Genomic DNA, 18,055 nt, shown 5'->3' on the forward strand with positions numbered 1-18,055 from the left:
TCTTGGATCAGTTGGAATTAGAGCAATAATCAATTACCATTAATTAAGAATGGATAGTTTCGTCCATTTCAGATTGTTTCCCTCGTCTTTTTTAGGTAAGCCAACAAACATGTTCCTAATGAAACTTTTTCACACTTTTTGCAAGAAGGAGGGAGAGTGTCGAGTTTGTGTTTTTTTATTTTATTAATACTCCTTTAGTTTAATTTGAGGGTATTGTTTTTTATCATTCTTCCTTATTCCTGCAAATGGTTTTGATTCAAAAATTGTAAGTTTTAAAAACAAAAGTTTAGCCCTCTGGTGAGAGGAGGCGTGAACTATCAACTTCGGCGTTATTCCGCTAGGTGGCTTTTATGGAAAAACTTCTCTCACTTTTCGGTGTAAATAAATACAATAAACTACTTAACTTGTTAATTTTAACCTCAGAAAAACGAATCTGAACTTTGATTTAAGATTTACGACTTTGTTAATATTTTATTTAATATTATTTATGGACTAAAGACTGTTGACGCATGTCCTAGCTTCTATGCTTCGTTGATAGATTGCTTGACGCGGGAAATTGAATTTTAAAATTTTTAATTTGCATTTTCTCAAAAAATCTTGCAGATAGCGAGGAACGGAGACCAAAAATGGATGTGGAAATGTCAAATTATGCCATGTGCATAGTTTCGTGTCGATCTGCGAACTTTCGCGTTTTTCGCCAAAAAAAGTTCAAAGACTAAACATCATGGATTTTTGGCGATTTCGACAAAAAATAAAATCTCTTTGAAACCGACTTTTTCCATCAATTTGGACCTCAGGAACAAGAATCCGTCAAAGATTTTTCGATCAGACGCTCCGTTAATGTTTTATTAATTTTTCAAACTTTTATTTGGTTTGCAGTTTTTCGATGAAAATTAAAGCAAGAAAATACTCTTTTTATTAATTTTGTCCTCAGGAGTAAGAATCTAAAGTCTGATTTAACATTCACGACTTGGTTACGATTCTATTAATTATTTAAAAATGGTATTGTGTCTCTATCTTAATGTATGTCTTAACTTGAATATTTTGACAGCACACATTGAGGTTATGTTCATGATTTACTAAACTTATTTTCAGAGTACAACAAATGATTAACAACGATCCTGCTTGCACAAGAGACTACCAGAATTCTTTACTGTTTACTTTCTCGTTCTTCTGGGCATGGTAGCAAAGAAATTACACAAGTTAAGAAGTTCATTTGAAGCTATTTTTAGTTGGAGTTGATTTGCAACAAATTGATGGGTATTATTGAAATTTTTAAACGCAGGTAAGCTGAAAACTGTTTGAATTCCAGCCTTGAAATGTTTCGTGGTATTTCAGGTTCCAACTTCATTACCAGAGTTTATTATTAAGAGACTGAATCGATGGATGATACCCATAGCCTAAGATGTCGAAAAGGCGGTTGTCGTCGCTCAACGCTAAAGGACTCTGCAAGTTATTGCACAGAATTGAAGAAACCACCCATTCAGTGCTCCCAGAGAACAGTGAATTGATCAAGGAGCATAACATCATGAAAAAGGTGCTGCTTTACTGCAATGTGGATGAAAAAGGTTAAATTTAAACATGTTTTAAGTCAAAGTCAAATGTTCTTTTTCCAGTGGTTGAAGATGTCGTTCAGTGACTGGGAAATGTTCAGAGTGTTGCTGATTTCATTGCGGGAGCACGAAGTTTGCAACGTTTTCAAACCTGATGAGTCTACGAGCAAAAAACGAGTGTTTCTCCAGAGAAGGCTCAAAGGAACTCAACCAACGGAAACAAAGTATCATCGAGATGCAGTTGTCAAGAAAGAAAATACTACAAAGGCTCTGAAGGTCATCTGGTGTCTTGTCAGCTATTTTGTGAAGTCAAAGAAACATCAAGGAATGGAAGTTTATAGAGAATTTTTATTGGTTTTTTGAAAACGCGAGATCTGGAATTCTGGATGCATCGCTGCTTGTTTGAGGAAGGATGGAAGGTTTGTTTTCTTTTCTCTCCATTTATGGTTTTTGGCAAACCTGCGCTAGACGTTAACTGTTACCAATAAACATCCCTAGGGGCTGCTACCAACTTTAGACGAGTGCATTTGATGGTCACGTGCAGTAAAATTCGTAATTTTGGAATGCGGTTTGCGGCATCGTTTTTCTCGCGATTTTTTACATAAGAAATCGTTTTTAGATTTTCCAAAAGTCGAAATTTGCAAATTTTCGCAAAAATTCATGACTAAAACTATGGCCAAACTTCTCATATCGATATCTCGCTTATTTTTTAGAGTAAACGCGAGTTATTATACATCAGTGAACGCAGAATTTTACGCAGATTCCAAATCTGGGATTTAAATTCAGATCCGACAACAAATAACTGAGTTATGGCCGATCAAAGTTTCGGATAGTTGATTTTCATTTTTTCTCATTTTTCCCAATTTTCAAAGTTAAATATCTCGGAAACTATTAGAGATATTGAGATGCGGTTTGCGCCATCGTTTTTCTCGGCTCATTTTACGTTAGAAAAAGTGCTTAAAAGCCCAAAATTCGATAGTCGATTTTTCGCGAAAAAAAATTGCGACTCAAACGATGAAAATTTTTCAATTTTTTTATTTTTGACCATAACCCGTAAACCGTTTGTTTGATCGATCTCAAATTGGGCCAGTGGATAGATTTTGAGCTCCTCTTTCGACTGATATATAATTCAATGCTATTAAACGTCATTTTCATTTTGAAAACATTGATTGAAAATCACCCCAAAATGACCACTTCCAAACAGTTTTTGGTCAATGCTTTCTTTATTTCGTAGGTAAACTCAATAAATTTTGACTCATTTTACGCAGAATCTCACGCTGAATCCAAATCTGGAATTTAAATTCAGATCCGACAACAAATAACTGAGTTATGGCCGTTTGAATTTTTGGGTTGTCGCCAGATGGCCAAATTTTTGAAGGTTCCAAACAATTCATGCTCGATATCTCGAAAACTATTTCAGATATTGGAATGCGGTTTGCGGCATCGTTTTTCTCGCGATTTTTTACATAAGAAATCGTTTTTAGATTTTCCAAAAGTGGAAATTTGCAAATTTTCGCAAAAATTCATGACTAAAACTATGGCCAAACTTCTCATATCGATATCTCGCTTATTTTTTAGAGTAAACTCGAGTTATTATACATCAGTGAACGCAGAATTTTACGCAGATTCCAAATCTGGGATTTAAATTCAGATCCGACAACAAATAACTGAGTTATGGCCGATCAAAGTTTCGGATAGTTGATTTTCATTTTTTCTCATTTTTCCCAATTTTCAAAGTTAAATATCTCGGAAACTATTAGAGATATTGAGATGCGGTTTGCGCCATCGTTTTTCTCGGCTCATTTTACGTTAGAAAAAGTGCTTAAAAGCCCAAAATTCGATAGTCGATTTTTCGCGAAAAAAAATTGCGACTCAAACGATGAAAATTTTTCAATTTTTTTATTTTTGACCATAACTCGTAAACCGTTTGTTTGATCGATCTCAAATTGGGCCAGTGGATAGATTTTGAGCTCCTCTTTCGACTGATATACAGGGTGGCCTATCTAAGACTTTCGGGCTCAATATCTTTGTCATTTATGAACGGATTTTTCTAAAATTTAAAATATAATTTCTTGAATAGGTAAGGGTGATGTGACATTACCAGCGTCATCCTTGTCTTAAAAATGTTAATTTTACTTGTCTTATTTTAAATTTTAATTAGTTAAGATTTATGTCATTTTATAAAACATCAATAATTATCCGAGTGTGCCAAAACTCAACCGTCTAGCTAGTCAAGTTGCCGAGAAAAAGAGAAAAAAGACCCTCAACATTTCCAAAAGATGCAAAATCATAGTCGGCCATGAAAAAAATAATTTCCCACGCCCAATTTTGGACATCCCTGCGTTCGGTCTGTCAATAATCGCTGACGTCAGTGACGTTCTTGACATTTGTAATATTTCTCATTTGAGGTTATGTTTACTTTTGAGCATGATGATGAAAATCATTGATTAAAACTTGCGCAGAACGATTTATCTCGATATTTTGAAAATTTTGAAATTGGAAACTAATCACAATGCATCAGGCAACGTTTTGGTGCAAAAAATGCGTAGGCACAAGGAAATGTGAGTAAAAAAACTTGTTGAAAGTTGGTTATCACCAGAAAAATGATTGCAGATTGGTTTGCTATGAGGTGCAACTAGAATTCACGACTTCTTTAGAAATGTCACTGGTTTATTGGAAATGGAAATTCACTGACACGTATGCAGTGAAGCGATTTGACTCATTTATGATTACATTTACGTTAAAACAGTTATTTCAATTATGATGGAGACAGAATTAGCTGATTTCATCCTTTTTCGGCAAACTTCTTTACTGCGCCTATAAAATGTATGGTACTAGATACTTTTAACATTTTACTTTTGTTTAATAATGTCATTAATCCAAAGTAGATTAAGCTCGAAGCTCCAATATGTGAACTGCCGTAGTCAAGAAGTCAAAATTGGTTCACAATACGTATGAAATCTAAGACACGTAGTGCTGCTATCGAAAAATGCTGGTGCAGTCGGTATAGTTGGTATGCAAAAGTAACGAAGAATGCTGTATCGTTGAGTGGCTTAGAACCTACAAGAGCAACGGCAAAGACAAGCTTACCCATGTCAAAACGGAGTTTTGTGGTATTTAGTGGCTATGCGACTAATAAATTCGTATGTTTCAATTATGATTTGTAGAAACAAAGTCGAATCGACAAATGTAGGCACAATTCTGCACACTTTCAAGACCGCCATGCTAAAAGGTGTTATCATGGAAGTTTTTTCAAGTCCAAATTGGTCGTACAGTACCATTAATATTCCGTTTCGAAAGATTAGCAAATGAAACTTTGAATAGGAAACCAACTAATGATACCAAGACGTATAAGTAATATAGAAATCAGATACATGTACTTACCGACAACTAAGCGGGTTTGGATCACCAAAAACGCATAATAGTGAGTTACATTTTCTAAGGTCATTGCAAATTGTAGGAACACTGTTTACATCTGATATTTCAGATTCATGTTTTCGAACTGAATATGGTGCATGATGTTGCGAGTTGTATTTGTTGCTTCAACAAACCTTGCGAACTACCTAACGATCTAGGACCACTATACCCCCTCTATTATCATATGAAAAATGTGCTTGCACGGTATCAAGACAATTTCTCACTAAGAAAGAATAACGAGTCAAAGAAGTAGTGCAAGAAAAAAATGAAACAAAATGACAATGAACATCATTTATAACTGCGTTCTAATGAAAATTGCACACATGATATTTCTAACAAAGTATCGTCGGTCGACTCTTTCAATGGGATATAATTCTTTAAACAACCAATTAATAACTTGGACGAGTGAAAAAAGACGAACAAGACTGAAAGAAACACACTGAAAATGATGCAGTACTTCAACACGGACTGTTACTTTCAATATTAAACCTGTTTTTTCTCAATGAACCGCTAAAAGATGCAAACATGTAAAGGACTCTTATTGACACCCTACCGTACCCTGCTGAAAGCATTAAGAACGATTGCAGAACGTTCTGGACGGTGTTGTTGACCACCATGAACGACTATGCCACTTGGATTCTTCTAACATGGGTGGATATGTTTGACGGACAGTAACCAAGCTGCTAAAAGTGCAAAACCCTGCTTGTTGATGAATTCGATGAAGAGCCGCCGCAACATTACATGGTAAGTGTTCAGCGAAGGAAAATGACTAGTATCATCGAAGCAATTGTTCCAGTTGAAAGCGACAAGCGATTTGCTCGGACCAAGGGGCCTCAAATTCATTCTTCGCCATCACAGAACATATCCAAAAACTTGTGCTGCCCCTAATTGTTTGTGTCCATTTCGTTACAAGAAAGTTCAAGAAATGAGTTCTAGTAAAAAAAAGCCAAATCTCATCGCATCGCCAACAAGCAAAATGACAGTGACCAAACGCTTACAATATTCCAGCATTATTTGCACTTGTTATAAATGTTCAAAGTACAGACACATGTTGTAACAGTGTAAATATCTGATACATTTGTAAATTTTTGTACATTCGTTCATTACTATTGTAGAAAATATGGTGTTACATTGCTATAATTGTCACTGGTATAGTTTATTCACTGTTAAAACTTTGTACCTTACAATAAAATACCTTGTAACAAATTATTTGTTAATCAAAGTAAAGTAGTTTCCTGAAAAAGGACGAAATCTTGTGATCATCTAATTCTGTCTTCATCATAAATTACTGTTTTAACGCAAATGCAATCATAAATGAGTCAAATCGCTTCACTGCATACGTGTCACTGAATTTTTATTTCCAATAAACCTGTGACAGCGCTAAAGAAGTCGTAAATACTAGTTGCACCTCATAACGAACCATTCTGCAATCATTTTTCTGGTGACGACCAACTTTCAACAAGTTTTTCGCTCACATTTCCTTGTGCCTATGAAATTTTTGCACCAAAACGCTGTCTGATGCATTGTGATTAGTTTTCAATTTCAAAAGATCGGGATAAATCGTTCTGCGCAAGTTTAAATGAATGATATTCATCATCATGCTTAAAAGTAAACATAACCTCAAATGAGAAATATCACAAATGTCGGGAAACGATGCTCGGTTCAATGCATTGTGATTAGTTACTAAAAGATCGAGATAAAAAATCGTGAATGTGCATGTTTAAATCAATAGTCCTCATCATAATGCTAAAAAATAAACATAACCTCAAATGAATGTCACAAATGTCATGAATGTCACGGATTCATCAACAAGTCAGGGATGTCCAAAATCTAAACTCGCTGTAGAAGTCAATTGTTTCATAGCCGACTATCAGTTAGTATCTTTTGGAAATGTTGAGGTCCTTTTTTGTCTTTTTCTCGGCAACTTGACTTGCTAGACGGTTGATTTTTGGCACACGCGTATAATTATTGCTGTTTTATAAAATGACATAACTTTTAACTAATTAAAATTTAAAATAAGATAAGTAAAATTAACATTTTTAAGACAAGGATGACGCTGGTAATGTCACATCATCCTTACCTATTCAAGAAATTATATTTTAAATTTTGGAAAAATCCGTTCATAAATAACAAAGATATTGAGCCCGAAAGTCTTAGATGGGCCACCCTGTATAATTCAATGCTATTAAACGTCATTTTCATTTTGAAAACATTGATTGAAAATCACCCCAAAATGACCACTTCCAAACAGTTTTTGGTCAATGCTTTCTTTATTTCGTAGGTAAACTCAATAAATTTTGACTCATTTTACGCAGAATCTCACGCTGAATCCAAATCTGGAATTTAAATTCAGATCCGACAACAAATAACTGAGTTATGGCCGTTTGAATTTTTGGGTTGTCGCCAGATGGCCAAATTTTTGAAGGTTCCAAACAATTCATGCTCGATATCTCGAAAACTATTTCAGATATTGGAATGCGGTTTGCGGCATCGTTTTTCTCGCGATTTTTTACATAAGAAATCGTTTTTAGATTTTCCAAAAGTGGAAATTTGCAAATTTTCGCAAAAATTCATGACTAAAACTATGGCCAAACTTCTCATATCGATATCTCGCTTATTTTTTAGAGTAAACTCGAGTTATTATACATCAGTGAACGCAGAATTTTACGCAGATTCCAAATCTGGGATTTATATTCAGATCCGACAACAAATAACTGAGTTATGGCCGATCGAAGTTTCGGATAGTTGATTTTCATTTTTTCTCATTTTTCCCAATTTTCAAAGTTAAATATCTCGGAAACTATTAGAGATATTGAGATGCGGTTTGCGCCATCGTTTTTCTCGGCTCATTTTACGTTAGAAAAAGTGCTTAAAAGCCCAAAATTCGATAGTCGATTTTTCGCGAAAAAAAATTGCGACTCAAACGATGAAAATTTTTATTTTTTTTTATTTTTGACCATAACTCGTAAACCGTTTGTTTGATCGATCTCAAATTGGGCCAGTGGATAGATTTTGAGCTCCTCTTTCGACTGATATACAGGGTGGCCCATCTAAGACTTTCGGGCTCAATATCTTTGTCATTTATGAACGGATTTTTCTAAAATTTAAAATATAATTTCTTGAATAGGTAAGGATGATGTGACATTACCAGCGTCATCCTTGTCTTAAAAATGTTAATTTTACTTGTCTTATTTTAAATTTTAATTAGTTAAGATTTATGTCATTTTATAAAACATCAATAATTATCCGAGTGTGCCAAAACTCAACCGTCTAGCTAGTCAAGTTGCCGAGAAAAAAAGAAAAAAGACCCTCAACATTTCCAAAAGATGCAAAATCATAGTCGGCTATGAAAAAAATAATTTCCCACGCCCAATTTTGGACATCCCTGCGTTCGGTCTGTCAATAATCGCTGACGTCAGTGACGTTCTTGACATTTGTAATATTTCTCATTTGAGGTTATGTTTACTTTTGAGCATGATGATGAAAATCATTGATTTAAACTTGCGCAGAACGATTTATCTCGATCTTTTGAAATTGGAAACTAATCACAATGCATCAGGCAACGTTTTGGTGCAAAAAATGCGTAGGCACAAGGAAATGTGAGTAAAAACACTTGTTGAAAGTTGGTTATCACCAGAAAAATGATTGCAGATTGGTTTGCTATGAGGTGCAACTAGAATTCACGACTTCTTTAGAAATGTCACTGGTTTATTGGAAATGGAAATTCAGTGACACGTATGCAGTGAAGCGATTTGACTCATTTATGATTGCATTTACGTTAAAACAGTTATTTCAATTATGATGGAGACAGAATTAGGTGATTTCATCCTTTTTCGGCAAACTTCTTTACTGCGCCTATAAAATGTATGGTACTAGATACTTTTAACATTTTTCTTTTGTTTAATAATGTCATTAATCCAAAGTAGATTAAGCTCGAAGCTCCAATATGTGAACTGCCGTAGTCAAGAAGTCAAAATTGGTTCACAATACGTATGAAATCTAGGACGTAGTGCTGCTATCGAAAAATGCTGGTGCAGTCGGTATAGTTGGTATGCAAAAGTAACGAAGAATGCTGTATCGTTGAGTGGCTTAGAACCTACAAGAGCAACGGCAAAGACAAGCTTACCCATGTCAAAACCCAGTTTTGTGGTATTTAGTGGCTATGCGACTAATAAATTCGTATGTTTCAATTATGATTTGTAGAAACAAAGTCGAATCGACAAATGTAGGCACAATTCTGCACACTTTCAAGACCGCCATGCTAAAAGGTGTTATCATGAAAGTTTTTTCAAGTCCAAATTGGTCGTACAGTACCATTAATATTCCGTTTCGAAAGATTAGCAAATGAAACTTCGAATAGGAAACCAACTAATGATACCAAGACGTATAAGTAATATGGAAATCAGATACATGTACTTACCGACAACTAAGCGGTTTTGGATCACCAAAAACGCATAATAGTGAGTTAGATTTTCTAAGGTCATTGCAAATTGTAGGAACACTGTTTACATCTGATATTTCAGATTCGTGTTTTCGAACTGAATATGGTGCATGATGTTGCGAGTTGTATTTGTTGCTTCAACAAACCTTGCGAACTACCTAACGATCTAGGACCACTATACCCCCTCTATTATCAAACGAAAAATGTGCTTGCACGGTATCAAGACAATTTCTCACTAAGAAAGAATAACGAGTCAAAGAAGTAGTGCAAGAAAAAAATGAAACAAAATGACAATGAACATCATTTATAACTGCGTTCTAATGAAAATTGCACACATGATATTTCTAACAAAGTATCGTCGGTCGACTCTTTCAATGGGATAATTCTTTAAACAACCAATTAATAACTTGGACGAGTGAAAAAAGACGAACAAGACTGAAAGCAACACACTGAAAATGATGCAGTACTTCAACACGGACTGTTACTTTCAATATTGAACCTGTTTTTTCTCAATGAACCGCCAAAAGATGCAAACATGTAAAGGACTCTTATTGACACCCTATCGTACTCTGCTGCAAGCATTAAGAACGATTGCAGAACGTTCTGGACGGTGTTGTTGACCACCATGAACGACTATGCCACTTGGATTCTTCTAACATGGGTGGATATGTTTGACGGACAGTAACCAAGCTGCTAAAAGTGCAAAACCCTGCTTGTTGATGAATTCGATGAAGAGTCGCCGCAACATTACATGGTAAGTGTTCAGCGAAGGAAAATGACTAGTATCATCGAAGCAATTGTTCCAGTTGAAAGCGACAAGCGATTTGCTCGGACCAAGGGGCCTCAAATTCATTCTTCGCCATCACAGAACATATCCAAAAACTTATGCTGCCCCTAATTGTTTGTGTCCATTTCGTTACAAGAAAGTTCAAGAAATGAGTTGCTAGTAAAAAAAAGCCAAATCTCATCGCATCGCCAACAAGCAAAATGACAGTGACCAAACGCTTACAATATTCCAACATTATTTGCACTTGTTATAAATGTTCAAAGTACAGAGACATGTTGTAACAGTGTAAATATCTGATACATTTGTAAATTTTTGTACATTCGTTCATTACTTATTGTAGAAAATATGGTGACATTGCTATAATTGTCACTGGTATAGTTTATTCACTGTTAAAACTTTGTACCTTACAATAAAATACCTTGTAACAAATTATTTGTTAATCAAAGTCAAGTAGTTTCCTGAAAAAGGACGAAATCTTGTGATCATCTAATTCTGTCTTCATCATAAATGAGATTACTGTTTTAACGCAAATGCAATCATAAATGAGTCAAATCGCTTCACTGCATACGTGTCACCGAATTTCCATTTCCAATAAACCTGTGACAGTGCTAAAGAAGTCGTAAATACTAGTTGCACCTCATAACGAACCATTCTGCAATCATTTTTCTGGTGACGACCAACTTTCAACAAGTTTTTCGCTCACATTTCCTTGTGCCTATGAAATTTTTGCACCAAAACGCTATCTGATGCATTGTGATTAGTTTTCAATTTCAAAAGATCGGGATAAATCGTTCTGCGCAAGTTTAAATGAATGATATTCATCATCATGCTTAAAAGTAAACATAACCTCAAACGAGAAATATCACAAATGTCGAGAAACGATGCTCGGTTCAATGCATTGTGATTAGTTACTAAAAGATCGAGATAAAAAATCGTGAATGTGCATGTTTAAATCAATAGTCCTCATCATAATGCTCAAAAATAAACATAACCTCAAATGAATGTCACAAATGTCATGAATGTCACGGATTCATCAACAAGTCAGGGATGTCCAAAATCTAAACTCGCTGTAGAAGTCAATTGTTTCATAGCCGACTATCAGTTAGTATCTTTTGGAAATGTTAAGGTCCTTTTTTGTCTTTTTCTCGGCAACTTGACTTGCTAGACGGTTGATTTTTGGCACACGCGTATAATTATTGCTGTTTTATAAAATGACATAACTTTTAACTAATTAAAATTTAAAATAAGACAAATAAAATTAACATTTTTAAGACAAGGATGACGCTGGTAATGTCACATCATCCTTACCTATTCAAGAAATTATATTTTAAATTTTGGAAAAATCCGTTCATAAATAACAAAGATATTGAGCCCGAAAGTCTTAGATGGGCCACCCTGTATAATTCAATGCTATTAAACGTCATTTTCATTTTGAAAACATTGATTGAAAATCACCCCAAAATGACCACTTCCAAACAGTTTTTGGTCAATGCTTTCTTTATTTCGTAGGTAAACTCAATAAATTTTGACTCATTTTACGCAGAATCTCACGCTGAATCCAAATCTGGAATTTAAATTCAGATCCGACAACAAATAACTGAGTTATGGCCGTTTGAATTTTTGGGTTGTCGCCAGATGGCCAAATTTTTGAAGGTTCCAAACAATTCATGCTCGATATCTCGAAAACTATTTCAGATATTGGAATGCGGTTTGCGGCATCGTTTTTCTCGCGATTTTTTACATAAGAAATCGTTTTTAGATTTTCCAAAAGTGGAAATTTGCAAATTTTCGCAAAAATTCATGACTAAAACTATGGCCAAACTTCTCATATCGATATCTCGCTTATTTTTTAGAGTAAACTCGAGTTATTATACATCAGTGAACGCAGAATTTTACGCAGATTCCAAATCTGGGATTTATATTCAGATCCGACAACAAATAACTGAGTTATGGCCGATCAAAGTTTCGGATAGTTGATTTTCATTTTTTCTCATTTTTCCCAATTTTCAAAGTTAAATATCTCGGAAACTATTAGAGATATTGAGATGCGGTTTGCGCCATCGTTTTTCTCGGCTCATTTTACGTTAGAAAAAGTGCTTAAAAGCCCAAAATTCGATAGTCGATTTTTCGCGAAAAAAAATTGCGACTCAAACGATGAAAATTTTTCAATTTTTTTATTTTTGACCATAACCCGTAAACCGTTTGTTTGATCGATCTCAAATTGGGCCAGTGGATAGATTTTGAGCTCCTCTTTCGACTGATATATAATTCAATGCTATTAAACGTCATTTTCATTTTGAAAACATTGATTGAAAATCACCCCAAAATGACCACTTCCAAACAGTTTTTGGTCAATGCTTTCTTTATTTCGTAGGTAAACTCAATAAATTTTGACTCATTTTACGCAGAATCTCACGCTGAATCCAAATCTGGAATTTAAATTCAGATCCGACAACAAATAACTGAGTTATGGCCGTTTGAATTTTTGGGTTGTCGCCAGATGGCCAAATTTTTGAAGGTTCCAAACAATTCATGCTCGATATCTCGAAAACTATTTCAGATATTGGAATGCGGTTTGCGGCATCGTTTTTCTCGCGATTTTTTACATAAGAAATCGTTTTTATATTTTCCAAAAGTGGAAATTTGCAAATTTTCGCAAAAATTCATGACTAAAACTATGGCCAAACTTCTCATATCGATATCTCGCTTATTTTTTAGAGTAAACTCGAGTTATTATACATCAGTGAACGCAGAATTTTACGCAGATTCCAAATCTGGGATTTATATTCAGATCCGACAACAAATAACTGAGTTATGGCCGATCAAAGTTTCGGATAGTTGATTTTCATTTTTTCTCATTTTTCCCAATTTTCAAAGTTAAATATCTCGGAAACTATTAGAGATATTGAGATGCGGTTTGCGCCATCGTTTTTCTCGGCTCATTTTACGTTAGAAAAAGTGCTTAAAAGCCCAAAATTCGATAGTCGATTTTTCGCGAAAAAAAATTGCGACTCAAACGATGAAAATTTTTCAATTTTTTTATTTTTGACCATAACCCGTAAACCGTTTGTTTGATCGATCTCAAATTGGGCCAGTGGATAGATTTTGAGCTCCTCTTTCGACTGATATATAATTCAATGCTATTAAACGTCATTTTCATTTTGAAAACATTGATTGAAAATCACCCCAAAATGACCACTTCCAAACAGTTTTTGGTCAATGCTTTCTTTATTTCGTAGGTAAACTCAATAAATTTTGACTCATTTTACGCAGAATCTCACGCTGAATCCAAATCTGGAATTTAAATTCAGATCCGACAACAAATAACTGAGTTATGGCCGTTTGAATTTTTGGGTTGTCGCCAGATGGCCAAATTTTTGAAGGTTCCAAACAATTCATGCTCGATATCTCGAAAACTATTTCAGATATTGGAATGCGGTTTGCGGCATCGTTTTTCTCGCGATTTTTTACATAAGAAATCGTTTTTATATTTTCCAAAAGTGGAAATTTGCAAATTTTCGCAAAAATTCATGACTAAAACTATGGCCAAACTTCTCATATCGATATCTCGCTTATTTTTTAGAGTAAACTCGAGTTATTATACATCAGTGAACGCAGAATTTTACGCAGATTCCAAATCTGGGATTTATATTCAGATCCGACAACAAATAACTGAGTTATGGCCGATCAAAGTTTCGGATAGTTGATTTTCATTTTTTCTCATTTTTCCCAATTTTCAAAGTTAAATATCTCGGAAACTATTAGAGATATTGAGATGCGGTTTGCGCCATCGTTTTTCTCGGCTCATTTTACGTTAGAAAAAGTGCTTAAAAGCCCAAAATTCGATAGTCGATTTTTCGCGAAAAAAAATTGCGACTCAAACGATGAAAATTTTTCAATTTTTTTATTTTTGACCATAACCCGTAAACCGTTTGTTTGATCGATCTCAAATTGGGCCAGTGGATAGATTTTGAGCTCCTCTTTCGACTGATATATAATTCAATGCTATTAAACGTCATTTTCATTTTGAAAACATTGATTGAAAATCACCCCAAAATGACCACTTCCAAACAGTTTTTGGTCAATGCTTTCTTTATTTCGTAGGTAAACTCAATAAATTTTGACTCATTTTACGCAGAATCTCACGCTGAATCCAAATCTGGAATTTAAATTCAGATCCGACAACAAATAACTGAGTTATGGCCGTTTGAATTTTTGGGTTGTCGCCAGATGGCCAAATTTTTGAAGGTTCCAAACAATTCATGCTCGATATCTCGAAAACTATTTCAGATATTGGAATGCGGTTTGCGGCATCGTTTTTCTCGCGATTTTTTACATAAGAAATCGTTTTTAGATTTTCCAAAAGTCGAAATTTGCAAATTTTCGCAAAAATTCATGACTAAAACTATGGCCAAACTTCTCATATCGATATCTCGCTTATTTTTTAGAGTAAACTCGAGTTATTATACATCAGTGAACGCAGAATTTTACGCAGATTCCAAATCTGGGATTTAAATTCAGATCCGACAACAAATAACTGAGTTATGGCCGATCAAAGTTTCGGATAGTTGATTTTCATTTTTTCTCATTTTTCCCAATTTTCAAAGTTAAATATCTCGGAAACTATTAGAGATATTGAGATGCGGTTTGCGCCATCGTTTTTCTCGGCTCATTTTACGTTAGAAAAAGTGCTTAAAAGCCCAAAATTCGATAGTCGATTTTTCGCGAAAAAAAATTGCGACTCAAACGATGAAAATTTTTATTTTTTTTTATTTTTGACCATAACTCGTAAACCGTTTGTTTGATCGATCTCAAATTGGGCCAGTGGATAGATTTTGAGCTCCTCTTTCGACTGATATATAATTCAATGCTATTAAACGTCATTTTCATTTTGAAAACATTGATTGAAAATCACCCCAAAATGACCACTTCCAAACAGTTTTTGGTCAATGCTTTCTTTATTTCGTAGGTAAACTCAATAAATTTTGACTCATTTTACGCAGAATCTCACGCTGAATCCAAATCTGGAATTTAAATTCAGATCCGACAACAAATAACTGAGTTATGGCCGTTTGAATTTTTGGGTTGTCGCCAGATGGCCAAATTTTTGAAGGTTCCAAACAATTCATGCTCGATATCTCGAAAACTATTTCAGATATTGGAATGCGGTTTGCGGCATCGTTTTTCTCGCGATTTTTTACATAAGAAATCGTTTTTAGATTTTCCAAAAGTCGAAATTTGCAAATTTTCGCAAAAATTCATGACTAAAACTATGGCCAAACTTCTCATATCGATATCTCGCTTATTTTTTAGAGAAAACTTGAGTTATTATACATCAGTGAACGCAGAATTTTACGCAGATTCCAAATCTGGGATTTAAATTCAGATCCGACAACAAATAACTGAGTTATGGCCGATCAAAGTTTCGGATAGTTGATTTTCATTTTTTCTCATTTTTCCCAATTTTCAAAGTTAAATATCTCGGAAACTATTAGAGATATTGAGATGCGGTTTGCGCCATCGTTTTTCTCGGCTCATTTTACGTTAGAAAAAGTGCTTAAAAGCCCAAAATTCGATAGTCGATTTTTCGCGAAAAAAAATTGCGACTCAAACGATGAAAATTTTTCAATTTTTTTATTTTTGACCATAACCCGTAAACCGTTTGTTTGATCGATCTCAAATTGGGCCAGTGGATAGATTTTGAGCTCCTCTTTCGACTGATATATAATTCAATGCTATTAAACGTCATTTTCATTTTGAAAACATTGATTGAAAATCACCCCAAAATGACCACTTCCAAACAGTTTTTGGTCAATGCTTTCTTTATTTCTTAGGTAAACTCAATAAATTTTGACCCATTTTACGCAGAATCTCACGCTGAATCCAAATCTGGAATTTAAATTCAGATCCGACAACAAATAACTGAGTTATGGCCGTTTGAATTTTTGGGTTGTCGCCAGATGGCCAAATTTTTGAAGGTTCCAAACAATTCATGCTCGATATCTCGAAAACTATTTCAGATATTGGAATGCGGTTTGCGGCATCGTTTTTCTCGCGATTTTTTACATAAGAAATCGTTTTTAGATTTTCCAAAAGTCGAAATTTGCAAATTTTCGCAAAAATTCATGACTAAAACTATGGCCAAACTTCTCATATCGATATCTCGCTTATTTTGTAGAGTAAACTCGAGTTATTATACATCAGTGAACGCAGAATTTTACGCAGATTGCAAATTTGGGATTTAAATTTAGTGTCTTTATGATGTCATGGCTTTTGTAGTATCAGAGGAAGATTAACACCTAAAACTATTTGGTTTGTTTTAGTCGGAAAAAGAAATGAGCACTGAAATGTCCGACAAGCTGGCTGCGGTTACATCAGCATATAAAAACAACAATGATCTACAAGAATTGAAGAAGTCGTTAAATGAGATATTTTTGAGGAAGCGCCACTTGCGAAGGACTAACCTTGGCTCTTGGCTCTTGGATCAGTTGGAATTAGAGCAATAATCAATTACCATTAATTAAGAATGGATAGTTTCGTCCATTTCAGATTGTTTCCCTCGTCTTTTTTAGGTAAGCCAACAAACATGTTCCTAATGAAACTTTTTCACACTTTTTGCAAGAAGGAGGGAGAGTGTCGAGTTTGTGTTTTTTTATTTTATTAATACTCCTTTAGTTTAATTTGAGGGTATTGTTTTTTATCATTCTTCCTTATTCCTGCAAATGGTTTTGATTCAAAAATTGTAAGTTTTAAAAACAAAAGTTTAGCCCTCTGGTGAGAGGAGGCGTGAACTATCAACTTCGGCGTTATTCCGCTAGGTGGCTTTTATGGAAAAACTTCTCTCACTTTTCGGTGTAAATAAATACAATAAACTACTTAACTTGTTAATTTTAACCTCAGAAAAACGAATCTGAACTTTGATTTAAGATTTACGACTTTGTTAATATTTTATTTAATATTATTTATGGACTAAAGACTGTTGACGCATGTCCTAGCTTCTATGCTTCGTTGACAGATTGCTTGACGCGGGAAATTGAATTTTAAAATTTTTAATTTGCATTTTCTCAAAAAATCTTGCAGATAGCGAGGAACGGAGACCAAAAATGGATGTGGAAATGTCAAATTATGCCATGTGCATAGTTTCGTGTCGATCTGCGAACTTTCGCGTTTTTCGCCAAAAAAAGTTCAAAGACTAAACATCATGGATTTTTGGCGATTTCGACAAAAAATAAAATCTCTTTGAAACCGACTTTTTCCATCAATTTGGACCTCAGGAACAAGAATCCGTCAAAGATTTTTCGATCAGACGCTCCGTTAATGTTTTATTAATTTTTCAAACTTTTATTTGGTTTGCAGTTTTTCGATGAAAATTAAAGCAAGAAAATACTCTTTTTATTAATTTTGTCCTCAGGAGTAAGAATCTAAAGTCTGATTTAACATTCACGACTTGGTTACGATTCTATTAATTATTTAAAAATGGTATTGTGTCTCTATCTTAATGTATGTCTTAACTTGAATATTTTGACAGCACACATTGAGGTTATGTTCATGATTTACTAAACTTATTTTCAGAGTACAACAAATGATTAACAACGATCCTGCTTGCACAAGAGACTACCAGAATTCTTTACTGTTTACTTTCTCGTTCTTCTGGGCATGGTAGCAAAGAAATTACACAAGTTAAGAAGTTCATTTGAAGCTATTTTTAGTTGGAGTTGATTTGCAACAAATTGATGGGTATTATTGAAATTTTTAAACGCAGGTAAGCTGAAAACTGTTTGAATTCCAGCCTTGAAATGTTTCGTGGTATTTCAGGTTCCAACTTCATTACCAGAGTTTATTATTAAGAGACTGAAT

At 34.4% G+C, this 18,055-nt stretch overlaps 2 protein-coding genes and 2 long non-coding RNA genes across 4 annotated transcripts; all 4 read left to right on the top strand.

Moving 5' to 3' along the window:
- The first annotated feature begins 1,464 nt into the window (after window positions 1-1,464).
- On the top strand, window positions 1,465-16,610 carry LOC148173485 (uncharacterized). The gene is made up of 3 exons (XM_088039258.1): window positions 1,465-1,568; window positions 1,617-1,972; window positions 16,522-16,610. Exons 1-2 carry the CDS (start codon window positions 1,554-1,556, stop codon window positions 1,914-1,916), a joined length of 315 nt encoding a protein of 104 aa, XP_087895384.1. The 5' UTR covers window positions 1,465-1,553; the 3' UTR covers window positions 1,917-1,972; window positions 16,522-16,610.
- On the top strand, window positions 4,069-4,506 carry LOC148173486 (uncharacterized). The gene is made up of 2 exons (XR_015770286.1): window positions 4,069-4,114; window positions 4,167-4,506. It is a non-coding gene; the product is annotated as an uncharacterized LOC148173486 (long non-coding RNA).
- LOC148173487 (uncharacterized) lies at window positions 4,508-8,785 on the top strand. The gene is made up of 5 exons (XM_088039888.1): window positions 4,508-4,666; window positions 4,721-4,827; window positions 5,504-5,553; window positions 8,245-8,569; window positions 8,622-8,785. The coding sequence occupies exons 1-5, from the start codon at window positions 4,508-4,510 to the stop codon at window positions 8,770-8,772; spliced, it is 792 nt and encodes a 263-aa protein (XP_087896014.1). The 3' UTR covers window positions 8,773-8,785.
- Window positions 9,108-9,592, top strand: LOC148173488 (uncharacterized). Its single transcript, XR_015770250.1, has 2 exons — window positions 9,108-9,430; window positions 9,494-9,592. It is a non-coding gene; the product is annotated as an uncharacterized LOC148173488 (long non-coding RNA).
- Window positions 16,611-18,055: the final 1,445 nt, after the last annotated feature.

This window comes from Gnatocerus cornutus, chromosome 6, assembly GCF_029298725.1.
Source record: "Gnatocerus cornutus isolate USDA-ARS CGAHR chromosome 6, icGnaCorn1.1, whole genome shotgun sequence".
NCBI classification, from domain to species: Eukaryota; Metazoa; Arthropoda; class Insecta; order Coleoptera; family Tenebrionidae; genus Gnatocerus; species Gnatocerus cornutus.